The sequence below is a fragment of the Miniopterus schreibersii genome, assembly GCF_964146895.1.
Source record: "Miniopterus schreibersii genome assembly, chromosome: 6".
Lineage (NCBI taxonomy): Eukaryota > Metazoa > Chordata > Mammalia > Chiroptera > Miniopteridae > Miniopterus > Miniopterus schreibersii.
Window position 1 is genome coordinate 5,773,949 of NC_138107.1, and position 26,100 is coordinate 5,800,048.

A 26,100-nucleotide genomic window follows, 5' to 3' on the forward strand; every position below is an offset into this window, starting at 1 on the left:
CCCCTCCTGCAGGCTGGGGCTGGGCAGAGGACACCTGGGCCACATCCGAGTCTGGTTTGACAGGAGTGTCACATGTCAGCTCCCCCACCTTAGTCTGGGGCAGCAGCTGCTCTCTCTGAGTGGAGGATTGGACCCCTCACCCACACCCAGGTGGGTGCCCCCAACAGCCAGCCATGGTGGGGTGGGGCTTTGTGTCCCAGGTCAGGCTGCAGGGGACATATCAAGCTCTCCTCTGTGTGCTCCACTCCCTGCCCCACCACACCCCATCTGCACCACCCCCCCCCCAGCAGCCCCAGGCTCTTCCGTCCTGGAGGGGGGAGAGAGAAGAGCTCCGTCTTCAGAGCTCTGTTTGCCTCTGCCAGCTGGGATGCGAGTCTGGGACACAGCTGAGGCCCTGGACCTCTCTGGATCCAGTCTCCTTGCCCTCAGCCATCTCTGGCCACCCGAGGGCCTGTACCTTTGTCTTCTGGGATGCCAGCTCTGCTCCCTGGCCTCCCTGTCCAGGCAGAGCCTCCTCAGACCAACCGCGTGCTCAGTGTTCGGGTTCCTCACTTAAAGCCTCCGAGCCCTCCTTTTCCTATCACCCGGCCCAGACCTTGGGGTGTCAGGACTCTGGTCTGACCCTGCACGACATGCCTCAGCCTGGGCCAGAACCTGTGGCCGGGGATCCTCTCTGCCCTGAAGCAAGGGAGCCTGGCCCAGAGTCACTAGTCTCCAGAGCTGGTGGGGAGTTAGCTGGCTCCCTTCTCTCCTGCTATGCAGCTGACCCCTGCTGGCCATCCTCACACACCCTTAGCCTTACCCTCTCTGCACAGGCATCTCTCCGCAGGGCCCTGGTGCTTGAATGCTTCTGGGGACAGGGGGCTCACCACCTCATGGTGGCCTGCTTGCGGCAGAGATGCTTCTTCCTCTTAGAAAAGTTCTTTGAAATTAGCCAAAGTCTGAATGCTAGTTACATCCACCTATTTACTCATGGTCATGCCCTCTGGAGTCACACATCATCATCATCATCATCATCATCATCATCGTCAGTCTATGTACCAGGCACAGTATATTATGTTGTTCAATCCTTTTAACACCTGTGAGGTTGATACCTGTGTCATCCCCATTATATAGAAGGGAAACCGAAGGTCCAGAGGAAGAGTGTCACCTAAGTGTGTCACATAGGCACAACCTGGGATTCAAATCCAGAGCCCATACCCTTGCCAGCTGGGGATGTGCCTCCCCCCCCACTTGGCTCCTCTCTATCTTGTTTTTACCTCTCTGCCAGGCCCTGCAACCCCACATAAACACACACCTTCTTCCCCTGACCCTGCAGGAAATTAATGTCTCCTCCAGGAAGCCCTCGGGGACAGCCGAGGGGTAGATAGGAGGCCTTCCTTCTAACAGGGAGAGGAAAGGAGGGGAGGGGATGATGGTGCCATGTCTGTGATGTGGGTGTCTGTGGGGACATAGTGGGGAGGTTCCTGCTGCTCCTGTCCCTTCCAGACCAGACTTTTTGCCAAGGACCTGATGCCCCCACTTGCCTGGCAGGGCCCCAGGAGTCGGCATTTGAGAGGCCAGTCTGGACCTGCTCTCATACTGGCTGTCAGCAGGATGGTGGTGGAGGTGACATCCTCTTGCAGGTTCCGTTGGTGTCTCAGCAGTGCTGAGAGGGTAAAGCTGGGCATGCAGACTTGATTGTCTCTCAAGGGCAAGGAGCCCGACAGGCATGGAGAGGCTTCCTGGGTCCCAGCCTTCCCCTGGAGCACCAGGTCACACGCAGGGCGAGGAGCCGTGTGGGGGTGTGAGGGGTGGGACACAGCACACTCTGGTTACCAGGGGTCTGGACTTCCCTGTCCTTTGATGACCCTGGTCACATTCCACGGCCACAGTGCCCTTGGACACGCTCAGGCACCCTCAGCCCTGGCTGCCCCCTCAAGCTCCTTCCATTTCCCAGTCTAACTATTGAGACCCCAGTGAGAGGCCCCACAGTCTGGGTTCCCACGGGTGGAAAGCGCTAACAAGCTTCAACCAAAAGCTTGCCTGGTGTTGCCCCATTCTGGTGTAAGGCAAGACTTCCAGGCTCATCTGGCTCTATTCATCCATTCCGCGGGCATCTGTGCTGGGTGTCCAAGCAGTCCCTGCTTACATACTTCCAGTGATGGGAGGCTCATTAGCTCTCGAGGCAGCCTAAGACTCAAAATAGTGAGGGCCTTCCTTCTCCTGCAGAGCTGAGGGTTGTCTCCCTCAGGCTTTGTTCACAAGACCCAACCGTGCCCCTCAGGGCTCCTCAGAACCAGCGCAGTCCTTTTCCTTATGTTCGCAGCAGGATGACCATCTTCCTGCTGAATCTCCTCCCCAGCCAAGGCCAAGAGAGGGGCCAGTGAGTAACCCTCAGAGAAACGGGGAGGTGCCTGTCAGAGGGAGCGAGGCTCACTCCCAACCCCCAGCTGAGCTGCTGAAACTCTGAGCCCAGCCCTGTCAGCTTGGGTGGAGAGTGGAGGGAGAGTTCTTGGCAGAACCGACCTACGTGTCCCCCGCCACTTTGTGGGGGCCTTGGAAGCCCAGGCCTGACTCTTGCTGGGATATGTTTAAAATGAGAGGCCGCCCGGTCTTACCCTGGCCATTCCCGGGTGGACCACGCAGGGGGCTGGGCTTGAGTGCCTGAAGGTCCCCTGCCCCACTCGAGAGCCTGCACAGGGCCTCAGGCTCCAGTGCTCTGACTCCCCAGGCCCCAGGCCCCTCCTCACCCTGGAGCTGCACCTTACCCATGCATCCACAGACCCACCTCCCATGCTGCTCAGAGGCCGGCCACCATCCCTCAGCCCCCACGCTGGGCTGTGCCCCACCATGCCCTCCCCGCTCCCAGGTCTGCACACTCAGATCCGGCCCTGAGGGCAGCGTTTCACTTCCCTCCTCCCGTGAGCCGCTGTTCCTCCACCATCTCTCCAGGCATCGAGGCAGGGTACAAATAAATAAAACGAAATACACACGTTTGTCCCTGTTAGGTTTCATCTCATTAGATCCACCCCATCGCTCCAGACTGTCAACTTCTCTTTAGATCTCAGCTCTGTCATCTGGCATATTTGCCACCGTCCCCCAGCTGTGTGGCATCTGCAAATTTGATAAAGTACATGGAGCATGTTTGTCTCAGAGGAAGACCCCTCCTGCCCTGGGTGGCTGGAGCACAGGTGTGCGCAGGCGCATGTACACACACACACACACACACACACACACACACACACACACTTCCCTCTCTCTGGCCAGCTCAGCAACCTTGTTCAGTCTCCTGCAAGATCCTGGTGGTGATCCTGGGACCCTGTGCCCCAAAGAGGGCCTGGGGCTCAGCAGCCACTCGTTGTGCACATGTGTCCCTGTGAGGGATGGGACACTGCGGGGACACAGCCTCTGACCTAGCTGTGCCCGACAGGCCTCCACCACGCCCGAGTCCAGGCAAGCCAGCTGGCTTGGGGGGGCCTGGACAGCTGTGTGGCCATAGCAGATGCCTCCTGCTGGGTGTGGCGCGGCTCCCGGGGTGGGCCCAGCAAGGCCGCATGGGGAGGACTCCTTGCTCAGGGGCCTGCTGCCTCTGTTGCTCTGATTCTTCTCGTCAGGGGACCCCAGGCCTTGTATTTGCAGTGACCGCATGCTGGGGAAGACCCAGACGCTCACTACGGCTGGGGCCCACGGGACACAGCCTTAGCACAACACTAAGATCCCAGGGCCTGGGCAGGCCTTCCAGAGCCACCTAGCGCATTCCCGGTCCCCAGGGCTGATGCTGGGACTCAGGCATGTTCCTGCACCGCCCCGTGCGAGCTGCTGGGTCTTCCGCGAGGAAGGCAGCAAAAGCTGGTGACCTGTGCCAGTCAGCTGATGCCGGTAACAAACACCCAGGTTCCTGGTGGCTTATGCCAACACACGTGGCTTTCTTGCTCACACTGCAGCATTGTGGGTCAGCTGGGGGTGCTGGTCCCAGGCGCCGTTGCTCCAGGACCCAGGCTGGGCCACTCCGCTGCAGCGTCACACCAGGCAGAGGAAGAGGCAGGGGTGCCCAGCTCCTCCCTTCTGCCTCCAAGTGCCACTTGTCGCTCCCATTCACATTTCATTGGCTAAAGCCGGGCACAAGGCCATGCCTAGTTTCAAAGAAGCAGGGACATCTAACCTTTTCCAGTGCCAGGAATTTTGGCAAATGGTCTCAGTGGCTACTCTGCATATGAGCTGTCCCTGTCCCTCAGGCCACCAAGTTCCCACCACACCACTCAGACAGTCACCACTTGGGTGCGGAATGTTCCTCCACTTCCCCCCCTGGGGCCAGTGCCTGGGGCTTGGCCCTCGCCTCTCACCCATTTTGCCTGCAGTGCTCGGCCTTCCTCTCTTCTCAGCCTCAGAGCTCAACCCCTCCCTTGAGAGGTGCTCCCCCCACCTCCCACCTTCAGGATGGGGAGGCCCAGGCTCGGTGCCGACCACCCTGCTCTATCCCCAGTGACTGGCCTGCAGGTGGGCCCCTTTCCTTTCTCTCCCTTCCCTTGGATGTCAGCCTGGTGGTAGCCAGATGCAGGAGCCCTCTGAGAACAGCTGGCTGGCATCCAGGCCCTGGCACCTCCCCTGCCCCTGGATGGGCTGCTCGGGCCTGCGCCCCTGCCTCGCAGTTCATTGACTTATGTGAGCCAATGCGGTCACCTGGTGCCGAAGTTTGTCTGGACTGTGTTTCTGTCACTTTCAACTGAGAAATGCTGAGTAATACACACTCTAGGGACCTCATCCATACTTGTATCAGTCATCAGACCACCCAATACTTGGTGGCTTTGTGTGATAAAATTTTATAGAACTACACACACACACACACACACACACACACACACACACACACACACACACACTGTGAAGCCCGTGTAGACTCGGTAAGGCCTAAATAGGTCTGTGCCCGAGTTAGCAACGTTGCATCAGGGTCCACTTCCCGGCTGAGACTATGCCGCGCTACGAGGGGTGTCATCACTGCGGGGAGCTGGGTGAAGGCAGGAGAAATCTCTATTGTCTTTGCATCTTCTGTGAGTTGTAAACTACTTCAAATAAAAGTTAAAATGACAATATGAACTTAATGGCTTACCACAACCACATGTTATGTTACTCATGATTTTGCCATTTGGGCAGGGTTGGAGGGGACAGCTTACCTGTCCACACAGGGCTGGCACAGTGGCTTCACTCACGCCTGTCACAGCTGGGGGCTGGTGGGTGTCCGTCTCTCCACAAGGTCTCTCCAGCAGGGCAACTGTCTCCTCTTTACCGGGCCCAAGGGGTGGGGGCCGAAGTGACAACCTCCCAGACCTTGGTTCAGGATTAGCCCGTATACCTCTGGCCACATTCCACTGGTCGGAGCGGTCACAAGGCCGGCCCAGATTCAGACTTCAGCTCTTGATGACAGGAGGGGCAGACATTGTCAGAGGCTTCTGAACCTGCCCCCGGTCCCGTCCCACCTCCACACGTGGGAGGTGAGGGCGGCAGCTCGCAGGGGAAGGGGGTTGGCCGCACGGAGAGTCCACACATGGACTTCAGGGCAGAGCTGGACTTGCACCCGGGACTCTTCCGGCTCACCTACGGGAGCCGCCCCAGGCAGGGCGCAGCTCCCAGCCCGGCTTTGCCGCGTGGGGTTGTGTTTTGCATGCCGGTGTTTGCAATCAGAAAGTTCAGCGGCCCTTCCAGTGTTCTTAAATTAGTCCCTTGGAAATCCGCATTACTTCATTTGCAGAGAAGGGCTTAATTGCAAGGGGAATGAGGCAAAGGGAATTCTGTTTTCATTGAAGAAAATTACTGTACTTTCCCCTGTCTCCTCACTAAACAGAAGCGGCTTAGAAACCGGGCTGTAATCCCCAGTGAGACCTCTCCCCTTCCTTCTCTGAGCCTGTGCAGCTCTTCCCCGCTCCCGAGGCTGCTCCAGGCTCTTCTCACTCATCCTCCTGGCCGGCGAGCCAGTGCTGGCCCCGAGGCGGGCAGTGCTCCCGGGGTTTGCTGGAGTCTCACCACGTCCCTGCGAGGTTGAAGGGATCAGCCGTGAATTCATGGAGACCTCCGCCATGGCCTGACTGGTCCCCACTTTTGGCAGGAAGAAACCCCCGTCCCTTTCGTGTGACATCTGCTCTGAGCCCTCCCTCCCCGACCCGGGCTACAGAGAAGGCACATTTCAGACAGAGGGCTCCCAACCAGCGGCCAGCACGATGCCTGGGGCCTGCCTGGTTTGGTGCCTGGCCGAGAGGAGGGGGCCTGCTGTCACCACGGCGGCTGGCAGGCCGTCCAGTGTCCCGTGTGAGGAAACCCAGTGACCCCCCCTCCCCAGCCTGGGAAGGCTGGTTCCCTCTCTGCCTTTCTGCCCGTGAGCCCCACCCCGTCTCAGGCAGTCCAGCCCGATTCCCTGTGAGGCCAGCGTTTCCCTGGGCAGGGGGGCGTGGACCACCCCAGGAGACAGGTAGCAGGCTGGCAGCCTGCAGGGGGCAGTACAAGTAAGGAATGAAAAGTGTAGCCCGTGCGGTGTTAGGGGAGAAGCAAAGGAGGCCTGGGCCCCGAGGCTGCGAGGGTCGGGGCAGCTGCAGCGCCACAGGCGTGTGGCCTGAAGGAGAGGCGGGAGATGGCGCAGAGAGCGGGTGGAGCAGCGGGCGCAGAGCTCAGAGCAGCGGTGGGCCGGTGAGAGTGAGGAAGCAAGGCGGGGCCTGAGCAGAGTGGGGACACCAGAAGCGCCGGCAAGAGGAGCCTCCCGAGCCTCTTCCTCTGGCCCAAGGCGGTTTCATTCTGTTCCGGCAAAGCCACAGCAGAACTGCCGTGGCTCCCCCTTCTGTTCCTCGGAGAAAGGAAGAGAGCAGGGGAAGGACATGGGTGCTGGAGCTGGGCTGAATTCAAACCCTGGCTTCACCACCTACTGACCTCCCTGTGCCTCAGTTTCCCCCCTCTAAAGGGGATAACAACACACCTACGCATGGGTGGTTGGAGGATTCAGTGTGCTATAGCTTACTATGAGTGTGCCCTAATGCTATCCTGCGTTGGCTAATTTAAAATATTTCCTAATAACTTCCCCTGCTGTCAGGATAAAGTGATTAGCCCAAGGTCCCAGCCAGTAAAGGACAGAGCTGGTCCTGAGGATGCTGAGTCCCCAACCGTCCGCTGCCCCAGTGCAGCCCCACCCTGGGAAACCTGGCAGCGCCAGGCGGCAATGCCCCCACCCAGCCCCTCTGCCTGTTCCCTGGCGCATCGTGGGACCCTCTGGCCAGATCCTCGCCTTGTCTCCAGAGTTTTCTCTGGCGACAGGGTGGAGCTGGGTTGGCTGTTTCCAAAGAGCTGGGTCGACTCGGGGCACCACCACTCCCTGCCCCTTCCCTCTGGGGGAGGCCGACAGGATAATGGATTTGAGTCCACACACCTGCCTCAACAAAGGGATTTTTTTTGAGGCTCAAAGTCAATGGTGCTTTAATTAAGGGGAACAGCTGCTGCTGCAGTTCCTATGATAAGTCAGTGACAAATGGCCGTGTTTACCTTTTCCTGAGCTGAGACTCCGGAAGGTAGCCTGGAGCTCCTGTGTGGACGTCCAGGCCAAGATTTCTGGGTTCCACCTAGCCCCCCCCACCCCAAGCCTCATCGGCGCCCACCACACAGAGAGGCTGTTTGACACTGAGGAAAGACAGGTCTGTGGCCCGGAGAGTGCTTGGAAGGTACTGGGTGGAGGAACGGAAACCTCTCAAGGGCTCCCACCCGAAGGCCCCAGGACCCTGCCTCGGGCGGATCCCAGCACCCTGCACTGTCCTGCGGCCCTTCAAAGCCCAGCTGGCTGCAGAGCCCATCTGCCATCTGAGGATGCACCTGGGGCCTTTGTGCCCAGCACTCTGTGGACTATAAAGGACAGGCTGGTGGGGGCTTTATTTCATTTATTTTGGTCTCATTCCTGCTCTCCAAACAGCTTCACAGAAATAGAGCCCAGCATTAGCTCTCTTCCCAGCTTAAGACAAACAGGGTGGAGGGAAAACCCTTCATGGGAAACAGAAAAGGGGAAGATGGGCTCATTTTCTTCTGGGTGTGTTTCTAGGTCCTTTGTCAGTTTCCTCACCAAGTTTCCAGCTGACAGGACAGAAGGGCGATGCTCAAGCACCAGTCACCACCCACAGGTGGGTCTGGGGACAGCTCAGAGGCTGCCTTCTTCCCACGCTGCCCGAGAAGAAGGCCCCTCTGGATTGTGGTGCCAACCCCGAATGCCTGCTGCTTTCACCCCGCACCTGCTGCGCCCTGGGTAGGGGTGGTGCCGGTGGAGAGCCACAGGCCCCAAGCACACTAGGCAAACCTCTGCCCTGCAGTGGCACCCCTGCAGGTGCAGTGCTCTCCCCAGTGGTGGGCCCCCAAGGAGACACCATCGCTGTCAGCACCAGCCCACCTCCTCAGGGGACACCGTTAGCTGCTGAAAACCCCATCCAACCTCACACTGCTCTTTCCTGTCTCCCAGGCCTGGTCTGAGCACCTGGGGCCTTGAGGGGAGGAGGAACTAAGGCCCCAGGGAAGAGGCTCAGGCAGGCATCTTGCAGGTCTGCCCTGCAGGGGTTGTCACTCTGAGTTTACATGTGAAAACTGGGGCTCTGTGAAGTCCTGCGGTTTGCAGGAGGACCCTGTGCTGGGAGGCTGAGCCCAGCGGTAAAAGGCCCAGGCACATGGTGGTGCCTCCTCCAGGTGACCTCTCCCGGAGCCAGTGCTAATAACTCCACACACCACCATTCCTCATACACTGCTCCAGGGGAAAGGGAAAGCGGCGAGGCGAGAAGCACATCCATTTTTAATAAATTGTTTATTTATCTGTTTCAACCCTGATAGTGAGGCTGTTGTGTTTCTTACTCTGGCTGGAGCCTGATTATGAGAGTTTCTTTGCCATGGGGCCCACCGATCATCCAGACATAAGAGAAAATGAGGATGTTGCTCGAATGAGGGAAGACTGGAGCTTTAGTAAGAAAACAAAAAATACCAGTAAGACCAGAAAGGGTGGTTAACGCCTTTTGGAGGCAGCTGCTGTGTCTCCCGGCTTGCCCCCTCGCCTGCCTGCTGCAGATGTGAACATATTGGAGAGGCTCCTACACTTAATAAGGCTCCTTGCAGGCCTGTTTCTGGAGACCACCCCCTGACCAGGCTGGCTGCTGAGCTGGCAGGCATGAGGGTCCGAGGAGCCATAGGCAGGCTCTCTTGTGGCCAGCAGGGGGCAGTGGTGCGGCAGCCACGCCTTGCCTGAGCACAGAAGCCACTGTATGCTGAAGGTTCTGGTTAAGGAGCCTGGTGGGGAGGCCGTGGTCGTTGTAAACAAGGTGATCTTCCCACACTGGAAGAGCGAGGTTCCCGCTGTCCTGGGTCGTGGAATCACACACTCAGCCGGATGCGGCGTCCTGGTTGCAGGTCTGGTCTATAAAACCTCATCTCCTGTGAGAGGCACCACTGAGAGGTCCACCCTGGGAGGCTGCTTCAGGCAGGCCACGGAGATGGTGGCTGGTGGCAGCCCAGACACTCCTCTCTGCTCTCGGGCCCTGTGACTACTCCAGGTTCCTCCCAGGAGGCCACACCAGCAGCTCACCTGACATTAGGCCAGTGTGCCAGGGCCAGGCATTCTTAGGTAATTCTCCTACAGTACTGATTCTAATTTCTAGCACCTTGCTCCTTCAGGATAAGAGGCCCCATCCAGCTAGAGCTCCCAGGTAACACCCCCTGAAGGCACATGGACAAGCTGTTCCCCGACCCCTGCTGCCCCAGCCCACCATCCCGACCCATGTCCCTGCCAGCATCTACACACAACCTCATGCTTGCTCTGCAGGGCCTCACAGCTGCTGCTCTTCTTTTCTATTCATGAAAAAGACCTTTCTCCACTTTCTGCTGGCAGAGGATGGGCCAATGCAGAGGACAAGCCACCCACCTGCCTCTGGCCTCTCTCCTCCACCCTCCAAGGAAGCTCAGCTTTCCTACTAAGTGAATCTCTGAAGAGTCTTTCAGAGAGAACTGTGGAACCAGGGTCAGGAGGAGGTGAACGTCAAGGCAAGTGTGAATTCAGCACCAGCAGGTCTGGTGGCCCTCTAGAGCCCCTGAGGGGGCTGGCCGGGACAGGCTGACTGGGGACAGGCCTGGCCGAGGTTTATCGCTCAGAGTCGGAGAAGAAAGAGGGCTTAGTCCATCTCCACACCAGCATATCTTCTCCAGCCACGCGGTGGGACTCCGTCTGGATGCGGGATTCGTTGGAGGCCAGGAACTCCACAGCCCGGTCCCAGACCCGCTTCATGCGCCTCCTGTGAAGAGATGGCCAGGCTCAGAAGGCACGCCGGGCTTGGCTCGGGCTGCTCTGCCCAGGGAGGCCAACTGGTCTGTGGATGACGCCCTTTGTATGAAGGGGGCAAAGCTCCATGTCCCATGCAGAGTTTATCTACATGAGGAGAAGCTGTCACGTTCCAACAGGACTCCTGCAGAGGGACATTTCTTGGGCCCCGTACAAATGACTCTTTGACTTTTTCTGCTCCAAAAGCATTCAATTAAAGAGCTGAAAGGGGCCAGTGGTGTCTGAAGCAGCCCTGGGTGTCCAAGTGGGAAGGGGCTATGCTCACTGGGCCTGTTACTGCAGCAAGCCTGGCCAGGCGGCCCCAACCAGTCCTGCCTACATCCTAATGCCTCATGTGGGCTAATTAAAGTGTGGCCGCTGGGCTGCCGAGTCTAAACTCCACAGCACTTCAGGGGATGGGGATGAGCTAGGCATCCAGCTGGGGAGGTGGAAAGCTGGAGCCGCTTCTGGAACCAGAGCTACCAGGCAGGGCCCCTCCCAGGCTGGCTGGCCAAGGCCAGTAGCCAGAGGTCCTGTATCCCCTCGGGGAGTCCCCTCTCCAGGCCAGATGGGAAGGCTCCAGGGCGGTTGGGGAGGGTTGCTTGGACACCTACCATATGACGAGGCCCTGCCTTTTGTCAGTACTGCAGACTACCTCCCCACAAACTCACATGTGGGGAGTGTGCGTATGAGTGAGAACGGGAAGTCTCACTCTGGGGGAGGACAAGGGGTAAGCTCCTGAGGAGGCAGGGGCTGTGGAGGCTGGTTTCCTAGGGGTGGGGCCTGCCACCAACCAAACCACACAGCTGTTTGGCAGCCCCCATCTGGCTGGTCTGGTTGAGGTCACACACACCCAGGGACTGAGCCCCCGAGGGGGCCAGGTCTGTGGGAGTCGTCCTCCCCAGGCTGCCTATTAATAGGTAACAAACAGGCAGCCCAGCAGCTCCTCTCCTCAGCTCCCTGCTTTCCTCACTACACGCTCCTCATATCTCCCCAATCTTTCAGGAGCAGGCCCTCACCCACAATGCCCGCCTGTGCCCACATAGGGCTGGCAGGAGCTTGTGCGTCCATGAGTCCAGAGCTCAGCGGCACGGACTGGGCAGCTCAGAGAGGAATCAAGAGGCTAAGAGTGGCAGGGCCTGAGCCTCTGGTCACTCAGACCCTGTAGTGGCTGCCTGCGGCCTCTGCTCATGCACAGGAGCTGGGGCATGGTGGCTTAGCCTTGTGACAAGCTGCAATGCCACTTCCAGCTCTCCTTTAAATGAACGTGCATCTTGTATACAGTTAAAGCCCAAGCAGTACCAGCTGCCCTCTGATGAGTGCTCCAGTGCTAGTCAGTGACCTCCTGACCATGAGGCTACCTCCTGACACCCTGCTCCCCTTTTCCTGGGACTCGTCACTATCCAACAGCACACATTCTCCATACACATCTTTCCCTGTGTCCTCTCCTTAGAACCACGGCTCCAGCAGGCTTCTCCTGCTCCCCACAACCCAGGGCAGTGCGGCAGGCAGCAGGTGCCAATAAGTACTTGCTGAGTGAATGAATGCCAGCCTCTCTTCACCACAGGCCTTCAAGGTAGTGGTATTATCTCTGTCTTATGTGGAAGGTGGCCCTTCCCATGCAGCGTGTGCCGGGGGGGGGGGGGCACTCCATTTGCTGCTGTGAAACTTTGCTTTCAACTGCATGCATTGTGTGTGCATGTGTACGGGAACTGGACCATCACATTTTAGGCAATGAGTGTTTCTGACTGCGGATCATAGTTAAAAATGTTTGAAAACCAGGCTCCTACTCCTTGCTAGTGACTGTCTCAAGAATAGATAAGTAACCAATTCTGGCCAGCGGAGCCTCAAGGAGTAGTCACTGGCAGCTTCCGGAAAGGTGTTCTTTTGCTCGTGAGAACAGGAAGCCCACCTCCCCCTGCTGGCTGTGGCAAGGCAGACACTGCCCCTGGCCGCTGTCTTGTGACCAGGAGGAACTCCAGCCAGTTGACAGCATCCACAGAGGACAGGACCACAAGAATATGACTATTCTGTGCCCCGAGCCCACATGACTCTGGACTTCCAGTCATGGAAACCAATCAGGTCCTTCCCTGCCTGAGCCCTAGGAGAAGGAGGGTGGTCCTAGCACTTGGTGCCCAAAGCACCCAACCCACCAACACTAACGGTGCTCCCCTCTCTACAGGGGTGGCACCTGCTTCTATACTGTCCTGTGTACTCTGCCATAAAATGCCCAGCATTGGTGGGGGCGGGGATGTGATCAGGGCTGCCTGATACAAGGGCCACACTGGGTGGGGTCAGACCCAGGACTCACCGACTCTGCGGAGGGATGAGCGTGTCGCGCACGTGCAGGATGCCCACGTACGGGTAACGCTCCATGTCCTGCTCCCAGTCCACATAGTGGTCCTGGACTACATCTGCAGGACAGAGGGCACAGTTTAGGGCCAGGACTTTAGGGTAGAGGCTGCCAGCCCTTTCCCCAGGGCCACACACCTATAATCTTCTTCACCATCTCATACATGGCCTGCTCCTCCTCTTCCAACTTGCGCCACCGATACTTCAGGAAGATCAGGAGTCCCCACAAAAAGGCCAAGCCTGTGTAGAAACAAAGCACCGATAAAAACACATTGCTTCTGGCTGCTCAGACGCTCCCTGGGTCTCCCTATGGGCTGGTCGCTGTGTGGAGGCTGTGGGTGGGCTAATGTGCTCTGAGTATCTACTATGGGTTGGGCCCAGGGTTAGCATGCAGGAAACAAAGGACACAGAAATGCAAAGGGAGGACAGGCTAGTACGTGAGCATCTTCCTCCCCGCCAGCTGTCACCACAGAGGCACCTCCAGTTGCCCAGAACTTGGCTCCTCCCAACCTCATTCCGGAGCTTTCATCTCCTCCCTTGGGAACCGGAAACCAGGGTTTCACACAGATATACATGCCAGGCCCTTTGTATTCCGAGACGCTGCTGCCGATAACGATGTCTGTAGCTGACAGTGGGGTGAGGGAGCTGTGTGCATGCTGGGATGCCTGGGATTTGTAACTGGGCTACGTAGGCAGAGCCAGCGGGTGCTGTGGCTCAGTCTTTCTCCTTAAGAGACTCCCCAAGGCCTCTGCTCAAAGGAAGCCTTGCTGTTGGGAGACACAGCCTAAACTCTGCTTCTCAGCTCAGCACCCTGGGTCCTTCCTGCTTTCATCAGGTATCTGTAGCTCCCCAGAAGGTGTTTACATTGTTCAGGGAATAAAATTAGGCCAAGCTCCTGCTGTGCCCCTCTCTCAGGGGCCTGCACTCTGGGGTCCTGGAAAGGATAATGCCCACCTCCAGCCCAGGCAGCCTCCCCCTCAGGGACATGGACGGTCCGCTTCCCTGAGTCAAGGACATTTTCTAGTTAACCACATACACCTGGTGAGCCAGGGCAGCGGCCGACCTGTTCATGTTCTCTGTTTGATTAGGCACAAACGAACACTCAAAGGCGGCTTTCTCTAAGTCATCACTCACGCCCAGGACGGTCTGAGCTGGGCTCCCGGGAGGTGCTGTGCGTGAGGACTTACACCAGAAGAAGATGAGCACGTGGGTAACCGCGGTGAGCAGGGCACGGCTCAGGCGGCAGCCCACACCCATGCGGGGGCGGGCAGATTCCAAGCAGACCACCTTGTCCACAGCTGTCACCAGTTCAGATGGGTCTTCCCCTTTCAAACTGAAACAGGACACAGGGTCGTAAACACATCCAAAAGCTATGAGGAGCTGCAGTCTAAGCCCCACTTTAAGCAGAAGCAGGAGGAGGAGGAGAAGAGGAGGAGGGCTTTGAGGCCTTTCCTTACTTATGAAATAGACTTGATATCCTGGCTGCACTCTTCCCAGAAATTTCCCACGTTGGCTACTTAGAAAGAATAAAGCTCTAAAGAGCAGCAGGCTTGAGCGCCTACAGCTAAAGGGATGTCCCCCTTGTTGGGTCTTTGACAGCCCCTCTCAGCGTGCAGAAGATTAAACTATAAATTGGATTCCTACCTCCCAGCATAGAGAAATGGAAATGTTTACCGAATAGCTGTCTTTGCGCTGCATGGTAAGAACTGAAAGAGTCTGGGAGAGTGCTCTCCCTCGGTGATGAGGGGGCACACAAGCTGTTTAAGGGAAGAGATCAGGAGGTGCCTCGAGGCACAGGGCATGAAAATGGGCTCTCTAAGGCCAGGCCCCAGCACAATGCCTCCACCCTGGTTCCCAGCAAGGAGGCACCAGGATCATAGGGATGCCGACACACACACCTAATAGGTGACAAGCTCATGCTCTGGACTGCACACTGGAATGGCTGGTACCTGAAGTGTCCCAGTTTCTCATGACCCACTTTAACCCTGGTCGTCTGAGCCAACTCAGCCACCCTCCAAGCCGCCCTCCCCAATACGAAGAGGTGAGTGTCACCGCTCCCCCCATGCCAGCAGCTATGTATAGTCTCCTGCCTTTTCTAACACAGGGAAATTGCTCAGCTACTTGGGGAGGCTTCATTATTTTTTTTAAGCCAATGAATTTTAATTGTGCCACACATCCAGTTATCAAGCTTTAGGCTGAGCTGCCCCAGGGCTGAGCTGGATGCGAAGCTGATGGAATTAGTAATTTGGGTGGATTAGAGACGAAGAGAACAAAACCCCAGAGAGAGTTTTAGTATCAGGAACTATAACCTCAACAGAGCACCTGACAAGCCCTGAGAAACGGGAGCGGGGTGAGGTGAATGTTTTTCTAGCAGGGAAATTCTCGGTATCCAGCCATCAGCTGGTGTCCCCACCCCCCACCCCCCACAGCCCCACAGGGCCTTTCAGGAAGGCAAAAGGGCTTGCTATCTCTGCTAACGGTGCTCACCAGAGAGAAATGAGGCAGAACTACCCAGTCAGAATAAAATCCAGTATTTCCTTTTGCAATTTCCATACCGAGTGAAACCAATATACAGAATCATTTCATCTGCAAATGAAAACTAGCACCCGAGGAAAGGCCGAATAGAAAAATGCCTTCTCCAGAAAACCATGCAGAGCTGACAGAAGAAAAGGCACAGATGGAGTCACCTGAAACAGGTTCGGCCAGATCGCCCAGGCTACCATCCTGACACCTGTACTTGGTGTCTCATCTTGAAGCTGCTCCTGGCCCTGCATTCCCAATGCTCTTCCTTCCATGAGCAGCTTTCAGCCTCTCTCACAACCGCTCAGCTGGGAGACCCACCCTCTACCTTCAGACCCCACACCTCTGCAGGAGCTAGGGAGTCAGCTGATGGGTGCCCCGCCCACACTCACCAGATGCCCACATCCTTGTTACTGCTCAGTATCCAGGTCAGTGCAGCTTCAAACTTGGTGGAGGAGCTGCCGGTCACATTCTGTGGGAGGGGGCGGGAGATTAGTTCTGGTCACATTCTGTGGGAGGGGTGGGAGATTAGTTCTGCGGTTCTGCGTATGGGCGGAGCAGCTAGAGCAACATTATTCTGCTGCTGGATTATGGGCCCTCTCCTGGGTCCTCTGCACGCCCCAAAGCCCTCTCTGCTCAATGCACAGCAAACTGGCAGGAAGGAAATCTGGGGCTGATGAGAGCGAAGGAAGAGGCTGTATCTGGAGGAGGGGATGCGGAAACACACACAGGAGAAAATGTGGGTCTGAGGCAGCCAGAAGAGAATTTTCTCAAGGACTGAAGGACAGCGAGGTGGCAGCTCATCTTGGGTAAAATGAAAAAAAAGTGTAGGGGGTGAAGGGCCCAGCAACCAGTCCCAGCTGTGTGGTCTTGGGCAAGTCCCTGTCCCTCCTCTGGGCCTCAGTTTCTTTATCTGTGAAATGAAAACTGAACTGGGTGACTAAGGTTCCTGCCAGCTCCAAACATCCATAATTCTACCATCCTGTGGCTGTGTGGAAGATCAAACAGACCCTGAACAATCCAGAGAGTACTCATAAGGGCAGAGGATGGGCAGGTGACATGTGTATCCTTAAAGCTGCTGAGAAGGGGAGAAAAGCAAACTGAAGGGGGAACAAGTGACAGTACCATTTTTGGAAGCCTGCTGTGGCCTGCATGCTGCCCAGCAGTGAGCCGCATGCATGTGGCAGGCCTGCTCCAGCTCACAGCTCACCTTGGGCCCAGTCAACCTCCAATGTTACCTTAACTTAAGATAGCCTAGCATTCAACTAAGTTAAAAAAAAGGGGGTGGAGGGAGCAAAAAAGTAAAAAAAAAACAAACAAAATGAAAAGGGGAGAAACAAACAAACACAGGGTGCGAAAAGGAGTACCAAAGTACCAGGGCTCCCAGGACATGTAAGCACACAGCCTACTTACTGCTATGTATTCCTGGGCTTCCATGACAGGGATGCATTTGCTTTTTAGCTTCTCTGGATTTCCACATTCAAAGTTACCTAGGGGGGAAAAAACACATTCAAACACAAAAAAGAGGTGGAAAAAATAACTCTGAACAGACTAAAAAAATGCAGCAAGAATGAAGCCATCAGCTGAGAGGGAGCACGTGGCCTGATGCTCTGGCTTCTGGGGCATCTTCCCTCTGCAGCAAGATCAAAAGCCACTTAGCTTGGATCGATTCCAGATCATTAAAACCTGACCTGCAAAGCAGTGTGGCAATTTGCATTAAATGACTAAAAAACTGCCCAATACCAAGGTCTGTTTGCAATTGATTCCTAAAAGGATCAGACAGATAGGTTTGGAAGGTACTGGAATGGCGCTATAAACAAACAAAGCCGGGGAAAAAGCCAGCACAGAGGCCATAGGCATTGCCGGGATTCTGACACATGATACAGACAGGTGACCTGGAATGCAGAGCCCACTGAAGGTAGAGGCCCGCTGTTTTGAGGGGTCATGGGACAGATGACCAGAATGCCCCATGGAGGAAGGGGGTGTCTGCGTGTTGGACAGTGGGGCCTCAGTAGTGCTCCAAAGCCCCCTTCTAATTACCCTGGGTAGCTGGCTCCCACCTAGGATGGAGCTGGGAGCCTCTCCCTAGTCCTGCCAGCCTTTCCGGTCCAGCCCAAAGCCCACCTCCTCTGAAAAGCCCCCAGCCTGTGGGGGCCTCTTATTTGGCCAGATTGCTCTGAGCTTGGGGGCCTGCCACAGACCTTGGCTTTTGATTGCCTGCTGTGGTTCACCTGCCATGAGCCGCTTCGCCTTTAGACCCCTTGAGCAGGGACAATGCAGGGCTAGGCACCTAAAGATCCTTCACCCTCACACATGGTCTGACCGCCTGGGGGCTTCAAAAGGCCAGTCTGCGTGTGTCTGTGTGCCGGGGAGGGAGTGGCTGGAGATAATATTAAAATCTTGAGAATGAACTGAAGCCTGTCCTTCCTGCTTTAAAGTTGACCTTGACCCTCTGGGTCCTCTGAGACCAAGCTGGCTTCTCCCATCTTCCTACCCCCAACCAGACTGCCCTGCCCTGCCAGGACCATCGCCATGGCCTTCTGACTGGTTTCCTCCTCTCCCCTTTCTCGTCTGCATGCTTTAAAGCTTTAAAATAAGTCTGCTTTCCCCGGCTGGCGTAGCTCAGTGGTTGGGCATCGACCTATGATTCAGGAGATTAGGGTTCGATTCCCAGTTGGGGCACATGCCCAGGTTTCGGACTCAATCCCCAGTAGAGGGCGTGCAAGAGGCAGCCAGTAGATGACTCCCATTATTGATGTTTCTATCTCTCCCTCTCCCTCCCTCTCTCTGAAGTCAATAAAAACATAAAAAATAAGTCTTCTTAAATGCCACTACAATACTTAAGCTGCAGCCACATTTGCCTTCTCAGCACCTGGCCTTGGCATGTCACTCCCCTGCTCAAAAGTCTCCGGGCCTCACTGCCTGCAAGATTAAGCCCCGGTGGCCTGGCATCATGGGACCCAACTGACCCTTCCAAACTCCATTCCCTGTTTCTCCTTCCCTCATGAAGCCAAATGTTTCCATCCCTGACCCTGTAATTTCCTGCCTTGTTGGCCCCACCTTTCCCCTCACATATACAAAATCAATCCTACCTGGGCTTCAGGGCCTCTCCGTGAAACTTCCCTGATTATTCTAGCTGAAAGACATTGTGCCTCTGGGGGGGTGTGGCTCTCATCCAATGGCATCTACATCACCCAGTGGTCAGGGAGGTAGGTGGCCTGTGGCAGGACCCTGGGCTGTACCCTATGAAGGCCAGCACAGTGCCCTGCCCATAGCGGATCTCCAACAGGAGGTGAGGGAAGGGAGGATGGTCTAGCAGAGCCCACACTCCCTGGCAGCTGCCTCAGTGAGATGCATACCCGCAGGCCTCCCCTGGTAGGCTTGTCAGAGGTCAGCAGGAGTCAGGTCCCTTGATGGCATAAATGAGGACCACATATGGAGGACAGGATGGAGGAGAAATGTCTACTAGGATTCACAGTTTAAGAGCAGAGCTTCTCAACTTTATCCCCTGGGGGTCTTAGTAAAATGCAGACTTTGATTCAGTAGGTTTGGCATGGGACCTGAGATTCTACATTTCCAATAAGCTCCCAGCTGCTGCTGGTGCTTGAACCACAGTCAAGTCACAAATGTTTAGAGCACCCTCTTAAGGACCAGAATTTATACCCCAAGCACCTGGGCCATAGGGAAATGCCCATGATGACTGTGATGTTGTGAGCTCCAACTCCTGTCGCCTCTCTTCTGAGGAGCTCACAGACACCTCCCTGACTACCTCTAGTCTCCCACCAGTGGGAGGGAGGAGGTGGTAGAGCCGAGGCCCACAAGCTTGGCCCTGAGGACGAAGGGCCCAGTACAAGTCCACCCAACCCCTACTCTCCTTAGACAAGGGTTGGCTCATAGGTAGGAGGCGCCTCCTGAACATCCTGTAAGACTGAACAGCTCCATCTGGTTCTCATGCCAAGTATATTTAACACGGGCACAAGCCCTGGGCATTCACCTATGTCATCAGCAAGTGATTCTGAGAGACTTCCTAGATGCCAGGTGTAGGGAAGGACACAATAATGCGGGTGACATCTTTAGCCTCAAGGACGGCGTTTACCAAATAAAACAGTGGATGGATGTGTTTTCAGGGGTCTATCCTGCGGTGCTGAGAATGTCTCCTCTAGAGGACAGCGCTTGACTTTCATTTTATAAAGAAAAGAGAGCCCTGGCCGGTGTGACTCAGTTGGTTGGGCATTGTCCCGTGCACCGAGAGGTCACCAGTTCAATTCCCAGATCAGGGCACATGCCCAGATTGTGGACTCCATCCTTAGTAGGGAGCATGCAGGAGGCAGCCGATAGATGTTTCTCTCTCATGGATATTTTCCATCTCTCTCTCCTTCTCCCTTCCTCTCTCACTAAAATAAAAACAACAACAAAAAATATATATATATAAAAAAGAGAGAGAGACCCAAGATCACTCAGTAATAGGGAGATGGAGGCCCAGAGACGACCAAAGACTATCAGGGACTTGTCCAAGGTCCTACTGCCAGCTGGGGCAATCAGGACCAGATGTGACACCAGGGCCTTGGCACGCTGGATGGGCCTGAATGTGCTCAGCCCACCATGCAGACCCATCACCTGCACAGGCCTCTCCACCTATCCCAGCCAACCATCTGGTGCAGGCAGGCCCTCCAGTGGGGAGGACCCAGACTTTGAGACCTGGGGCCTGGTCCCTTCCAGTGTAACAGGGAGCCCCAGAGCATGAGGTGAGGCTAATCCAGGGAAGGGCACATAGCTGCTAAAATGCCTGTGTATATTCTAGGACCCCTGAGATCCTTCTACAGGATGTGAGAACCAAATGTGTTTTGCCCAAATGCAAGGCTTAAACAAAGGTCTGAGTAGGAAAATGGAGACTTGGTTTCTGAGTGTGTCTTCTGGGAGGTGACCTAAGAACGCCTCTGCCACCCACCGGCCATCACCCACAACCCACTCATGAGGATCTGGGGCCTCAAGACCTACTCACCAGCTTGGATGGCCAGGAAGTTGTAGAGTTCGTGCAGCAGCTCCAGCAAGGCTGCCTTCTGCTTGGCCTGACAGAACTGAGAGGGCACAGGACAAGCAGTCAGCAGGATAGCAGGCAAGGTGGGGGGGGTCTGGCTGGCTTTACTTCATCAGCCATACTGTCAAGTACTAAGCACCAAGCAACACCTCATATTTTAAAAATATAAAAACCAATTCCGCAAAATGGTGGGCCCAAGGACAGGGTCAATAAATATGGGGCTAAGTGACTGAAAAGGAACCATAAACGCAGGGACGGAGTGAGAGCAGACACAGTAACTAAAGGGCTACCATCCTGGAGGCTCCCAGTCTTTGCCCCGTGACGGCCGTTAGGTGGGGCCGAAGAGCAGAGGCTGGGGGAAATGAAGTAGTGGCAGAAAGGAAACCCTTGCTGGGTCATCTCCCCCTGGGACCACTCCTGTCCTCTGTGGAGACTCAAGTGTTTATAATCTGCCTGGGGATTTTCTGCCTTGTGGAGTATCTGCTGCAAATGTTTAATTTTAGACTGGATTCCCCTAAAAAAGTAAAATTTCTAGAAAGCTTGAAATTGTAAGGGGAAAAAAGCCATTCGTATGAGAAAATAGGATTAGGAATATACGCATCCCTAGTTCTCCAGCACCCGTAACAGAATCGAGGCCATATTACTAGACTTACTGGATTCACAATATTAAAAAAAGGTGGCTCTTCCTTAAGTGGATGTAGTGCCAGGTGCTGTGCAATGAATCGCCACCACATTCCTTACTGTACCCCAATTTCTCAACGGGGAGCCTGAGGCTTGGAGACGTAAATAAGCCACCAAGATCCCACAGCTCATGAGTGGTAGAGTTAGGCCAGCCGACTCCAAGCCCACCCCCCACATTTCAGGCCTCCTTGGGGTGTCACTGGGCAAAGCCCTGGGCGAGAAGCCAAGAGCCTGAGTTCTGGGCCTGCCTCTGCAACTATAGAAGGAACCAAAGTCGCTTTCCTCCCCAGCACTCCTCAGTTGCCCTCATCTGAAATGTGAGGAATCTGTTTCTAACACTCTCAGAGGCCAAGATTTGTCCCCTCACGTTGCCTAAAGACCCCAAAGCCTTTACAAGGCACACAATGATGTAACCAAGATCTGTACACATGACCATAAATGTTCAGAAACAATACACATGTTTTCTAGTAGAGTTAGGTACCCAACTATTTTAGAGAATGTTTAAGTTATACGAAATGTTGAAATAAATGTTAAATGTAACTAAATATATGTCAAGAACCCAATTCTATAAACATACATGCAGAAAGATAAGATGGAAAGGAAATACCCCCAAAATGTTAATAGTAATTATCTCTAGGTGGCAGAATCATGGGTGATTTTTCTGTCACATTTTCAAATTTTCTACACTAAACATCTATTACAGTCACAACCAGAAAAAAGGTAGTAACAGTGAACACTGTTCCAACTCCCCAACATTTAGGCGAAGCAGGGCTGATACCACTTAAAGGAAATAGGACCGAAGGTACCGGACAACAAGACAGCCCGATTAAGACGACACTCCGACTCCTAGCTGGTCCCCATGTTTTCAGTAGCACAAAGGCAAAAATAAAATTACAGTGCCAATTCGGCGGAGAAGGGAAACTCAAATGCCTGCTGGGCCCTGGGTAAGCCACAGCACACAGAGAATGAGACTTTAGCAAGAGCCTCAGCGAAGCTCAGGAGGGCCTCCCAACCTGCCTGTTCCCGAGTCCTCCCTCCACGAAGGCCAGGGGCACCCATGAAGTCTCAGCTCCACGGAGTCGACAGCGATGGCCCGGACCCTGGCCTGCCACGCTCTGATGTTACGAGCATCCAGTCTGCTCACTGGGCACACCTTTAGCAAGGGCCTGGACTGTGCCTGTCTGGGCTCTCTCGAGCAGGGAATAAGCACGTGTGGCTCAGAGGGGGGCCAGGGAATAAATCTGTCCCTTCAGCCCTGGGCCTGATACATTTAGAGATGTGAAGGATCAAAAAAAATAAAACAGGGAGCCATTTTCTAATTAAAAGACAAACAAAACTAGCATTACCAGAGAAGTCTTACAGAAAGTTATTTTTTTCCTGTTTTGGTTTTCAGTCTTCAAAAATCTAGTTCCCCCTCTAGCTACTGCCTACGTTTCTGGGCTTTTATGTCTAACAGTTGTGGTTTTTATGATGGAAGGAACATGAAAATTATGAATATGTTTCTACAAAACAATTGGAAAGCAAAGATATTTGGTAGATGAATGTAATAAATGAATGTAATAGAAAAAACACACCACCAAAATATGACACAGTAGAAGCCAAAGAGAAGCAAAACTGGGTATATGAACCAGAATGCCCTGTCAGAAACATGGGTAAGAGAGCCATGCAGGGGCATGGAGATGACCAGGTGCTATTTCTTTCCTAGCCCCCGGCTGCGAGAGATGTGAACTGAGGGCCTGGAGCCCTGTCATTGCACACTTAATAACTAGACTACTAAGTCCTGCCCTCTGGCAGCACACGGCTCCTCCCGAGAGGATTTATGACCTGAAAACTTACTCATACCTTCCCCAGGCTACCACCTGTACCAGCACCCAGCCCCTCACTAATGCTCCTTTCATAGTGACGGGGCCGCTCACCGTCCCAAAACACTATTTGCAGGGAACATTAAGGTTTCATAAAACAAATCTACTGACTAAGAGGGCTAATTCCACTTCAGATGTGTTTAAAACGCTCCCCTCCCCCACAGTGTTTCAAATCAGAAAGGCACTTTCAGAGCCACAAGAGTACTACTGGAGAGAAGAATGTGGAATTGACAGCATGGCCTCCTGTCATTTAAAAACTGCCAGCCCTTCCTCTCAAAGCCAACTTTCTGCGTCCCCCTAGATGGACTTAGGCAGCAGATCAAAGTCCCAGGCGCCAGGGCTGAAGAAAGCCCACGGCTGGATTTGGGCAGCTCCATTCTGTTTCAAGTACTCATTTGCTGCCACAGCCGAGTCTGACACAAACGTCACGGAACAGATGTGATTCTGGTACATTACAGAAGTGCTCCTGAAAAGGATTCTATTATGATCTCTTTCTGGGCAAGTTTACCTCCTAATGGACGCAAAAGTACTGGGGAGGAATAAAAGCTAGAGAAACTCAAACTTACCTCGTCTGTTTTTGTCTCACAGTCCACTGGCAATAATTTCACTGGGACCCAGAAAAGAAACAGAGGAAATTAAAAAGTGTGGGTTGAGGAAAACAGTACAAAGAGGGAACCCCTCTCAAAATTCAGGGGAAGTAAAACATTACTAACATAAAGGTGGGGATTAGAAAGATGTCATCTAAATGAGGAACTTCTTAAATACAGGCAATAAAAAGTAAGAGTTTCCCAGCCCTGGGTGAGGAACTAGGACAGCTGGGTCCTGACCCTAGCTGAAAACGATTAGCCATGGGCTCTGTGCAACTCAACCACTCTGAACCACCACCTCAACTGTAAAACAGGAGCAATAAAGCCTTCCTTGCTTAACTCGGGGAGTTACCTCAAACAAGGCAACATACAGGAGTTTTATAAACTGTAAACAATGACATGTTAAACAGGGATTAATACCATCATGGGAGGGGAACTCCAGGTAAATCCCAGGATATCTCCAAGAGCTGCTGTCTTACAGCATCTCAGCGGTGAATGTGACAGTGCTGTCTGCCACCACGGTGTAGCTACAGTACCAGCCACTCCCAGTCTGCTTTCCTCGAGCGGCGGACAGTCAAGAATTATTTGAGTGTGCGCTCCCATAGCTAAGAATTATTTGAGTGTGTGCAGGAGTCTGGGATCCCTGTGCCCAGACTTGTTCATACACCCAAACATCCATCTGCTGCAACAGCTAAGACATAATTTAGCTTTCCCCTACACGTTGGCTGTTCCTGCTATGTGTGGAAAGATGTGGCCTTGGCTCAATGTGGTATTAATCACATTCATGCTTTGCAAAGAATATTCTTTTATGGTGAACTACAGTGTCACTTGTCACTTTATACTTAAATTTATGAAGACACGATCTCTATACTGTTTCCTGTTAGACTAGAGCTCAGGATTACCGGAGAGGCAAACTGGCCGTTTAGGAAGCACAGCAGTCCCCAGCTACTCAGGAAACACACTGTATCCTGCAGGCCTCTCACTGGCATGTCTAATCGTGTCGCTAAGTGTGGGCAGAAGCACGGCTGGGAGTGTCCTTGAATCACAGGACCCTCTCTTAGCACAGTCCATGAGGGTGCTGCAAGCAATGATAAATGCCTCCCTTTACATCAGTTTAAGCCCTTTAAAAGCTTCTTCCACACCTGTCCATGGGCAGGGCCAGTATAATCTTCCTTCCACAAGGAAGTGGGCACATGGCCCCTTTGGTGGGGTAAGGCTGGGACCCCCAACCAGATCCCATCTGTGGGCAGTGAAACCTGAGGTGCCTCAAATGGGCACTAACGTGTGACTGAGCAAGAGATCAAAAGGGAAGAAAGAACTAAAAGGGATTGGGGGTGCATGTGTCCGTTAGAGGGGGTGTGGCTTTTTCTAGAGAGGAAAACCAGGGTCTGGGGTAAAAGTAACTACAAATGATGACTGCTTCCAGCACGTGGTTGAAGGGGAGGTTAGTCGGAAGGGCTAGGGCAGAAAACGAGACCGGGAGAAGGTGAGGACAGAAACTGCTGCGCACGCAGGAACCCTGGCCTCGCGCTCCCACAGCCGCAGGGAGGAGGCAGGGTCTGCAGGTGAGAGGACACCCGGCGCACCTGCCCAGGCGCGGAACGTGCAGCCGCGCGCCGACCGCAGGTGGCCGTGCCGGTGGACGCGCCCGCGGCCCCCCCTGCGCCGGCCCGGCACGTACTGTTGTCCTCCGCCTCCTGCGGCGCCGAGGGCTTGCCCATCTTCACCCAGAGGATGCCCAGGAAGACGAACAGCAGCCCCAGGCTCGCCCAAAGCAGGAGCCGGGACAGGCAGCGCTCCAGCCGCCGCCCCACCTCGGGCCGGGCCTGCGCCGCGCCCGCCGCGCCCGCCCGGGTCGCCCGCGGGCCAGGACGCCGGTCGGGGCCGAGGGCGGGGTACAGCCGCGCGGGGGCCGGGGCCGGGGCCGGGGCCGGGGCCGCGGCCGCGGCCCACCAGCGACGGGCCCTGAGACCCGGCGCGGCCCTGTCGCGCGGCCCGGCGTCCTCGTCCTCCTCGGAGCTGCCCCGGCCCGAGGCGCGGCGCCTGAGCGGCGCGGGGCGGGCGGCGTAGGCGAGGTCGCGGCCCTCGGGCCAGGAGGCCGCGGCGGCGCCGAGGTCGCCGTAGGCCCCGGCGGTCGCGAACGCCGAGCCCGAGGCCGGCGGGGCGGCCCAGGCCTCCGCCCGCAGAGCCGCCGCGGCGGGCCGGGCGCGCGGCGGCGCCTCCTCGCGCAGCCGGGCCGCCGCCCGCAGCCGCTCCTCGCTCCGCGGCCGGGCCTCCTCCCGCAGCCGGGCTTCGCCCCGCAGGTGGCGCAGCTTTTTGCGGTAGACGTCCCGGGTGGTGTCGGTGATGGGTCCTGGCTGGAAGCCCAGGGCCTGCAGCTCCCGCCGCAGCTCCGGGTCTGACAGGCCGGCCATGGCCAGGAGCCGCCCCCGGCGTGCACCGCACCCGGAACTGCTCCCCCCGGCGGCGCGGCGGGCGGGCGGGCGGGCGGGCGGGGCCCTGCGCCATGATGGGGAGGGCCCGCGGCCGCCATGTTGGGGAGGTCGGAGCCCGACCGCGGCCGCCATGATGATGGGGTCACTTCAGCCCGACTGCCGCCATGCTGGGGAGGTCATCGGGTTTGGTTTTTTCCTTTTTTTCCTTACCTTCCTTGCTGAGTTCCAAGGTGTTTACGTCTGAATGCGCGGCCCCAGGCACGTGGTAGGCACTCAATAAAGTTATGTTGGTTTTTATTGATTTCAGAGAGGGAGAGAAACACTGACTTGC

The 26,100-nt window shown here is 55.4% G+C and overlaps 1 protein-coding gene across 1 annotated transcript; it reads right to left on the reverse strand.

Annotated features, from left to right (window-relative positions):
- Positions 1 to 8,777: 8,777 nt before the first annotated feature.
- On the reverse strand, positions 8,778 to 25,781 carry LEMD2 (LEM domain nuclear envelope protein 2). Its single transcript, XM_081139911.1, has 9 exons — positions 25,016 to 25,781; positions 23,314 to 23,354; positions 20,169 to 20,244; positions 16,580 to 16,656; positions 15,559 to 15,638; positions 13,834 to 13,979; positions 12,785 to 12,886; positions 12,606 to 12,708; positions 8,778 to 10,268 (listed from the first exon to the last, which is right to left on the reverse strand). The coding sequence occupies exons 1-9, from the start codon at positions 25,746 to 25,748 to the stop codon at positions 10,118 to 10,120; spliced, it is 1,509 nt and encodes a 502-aa protein (XP_080996037.1). The 5' UTR covers positions 25,749 to 25,781; the 3' UTR covers positions 8,778 to 10,117.
- Positions 25,782 to 26,100: the final 319 nt, after the last annotated feature.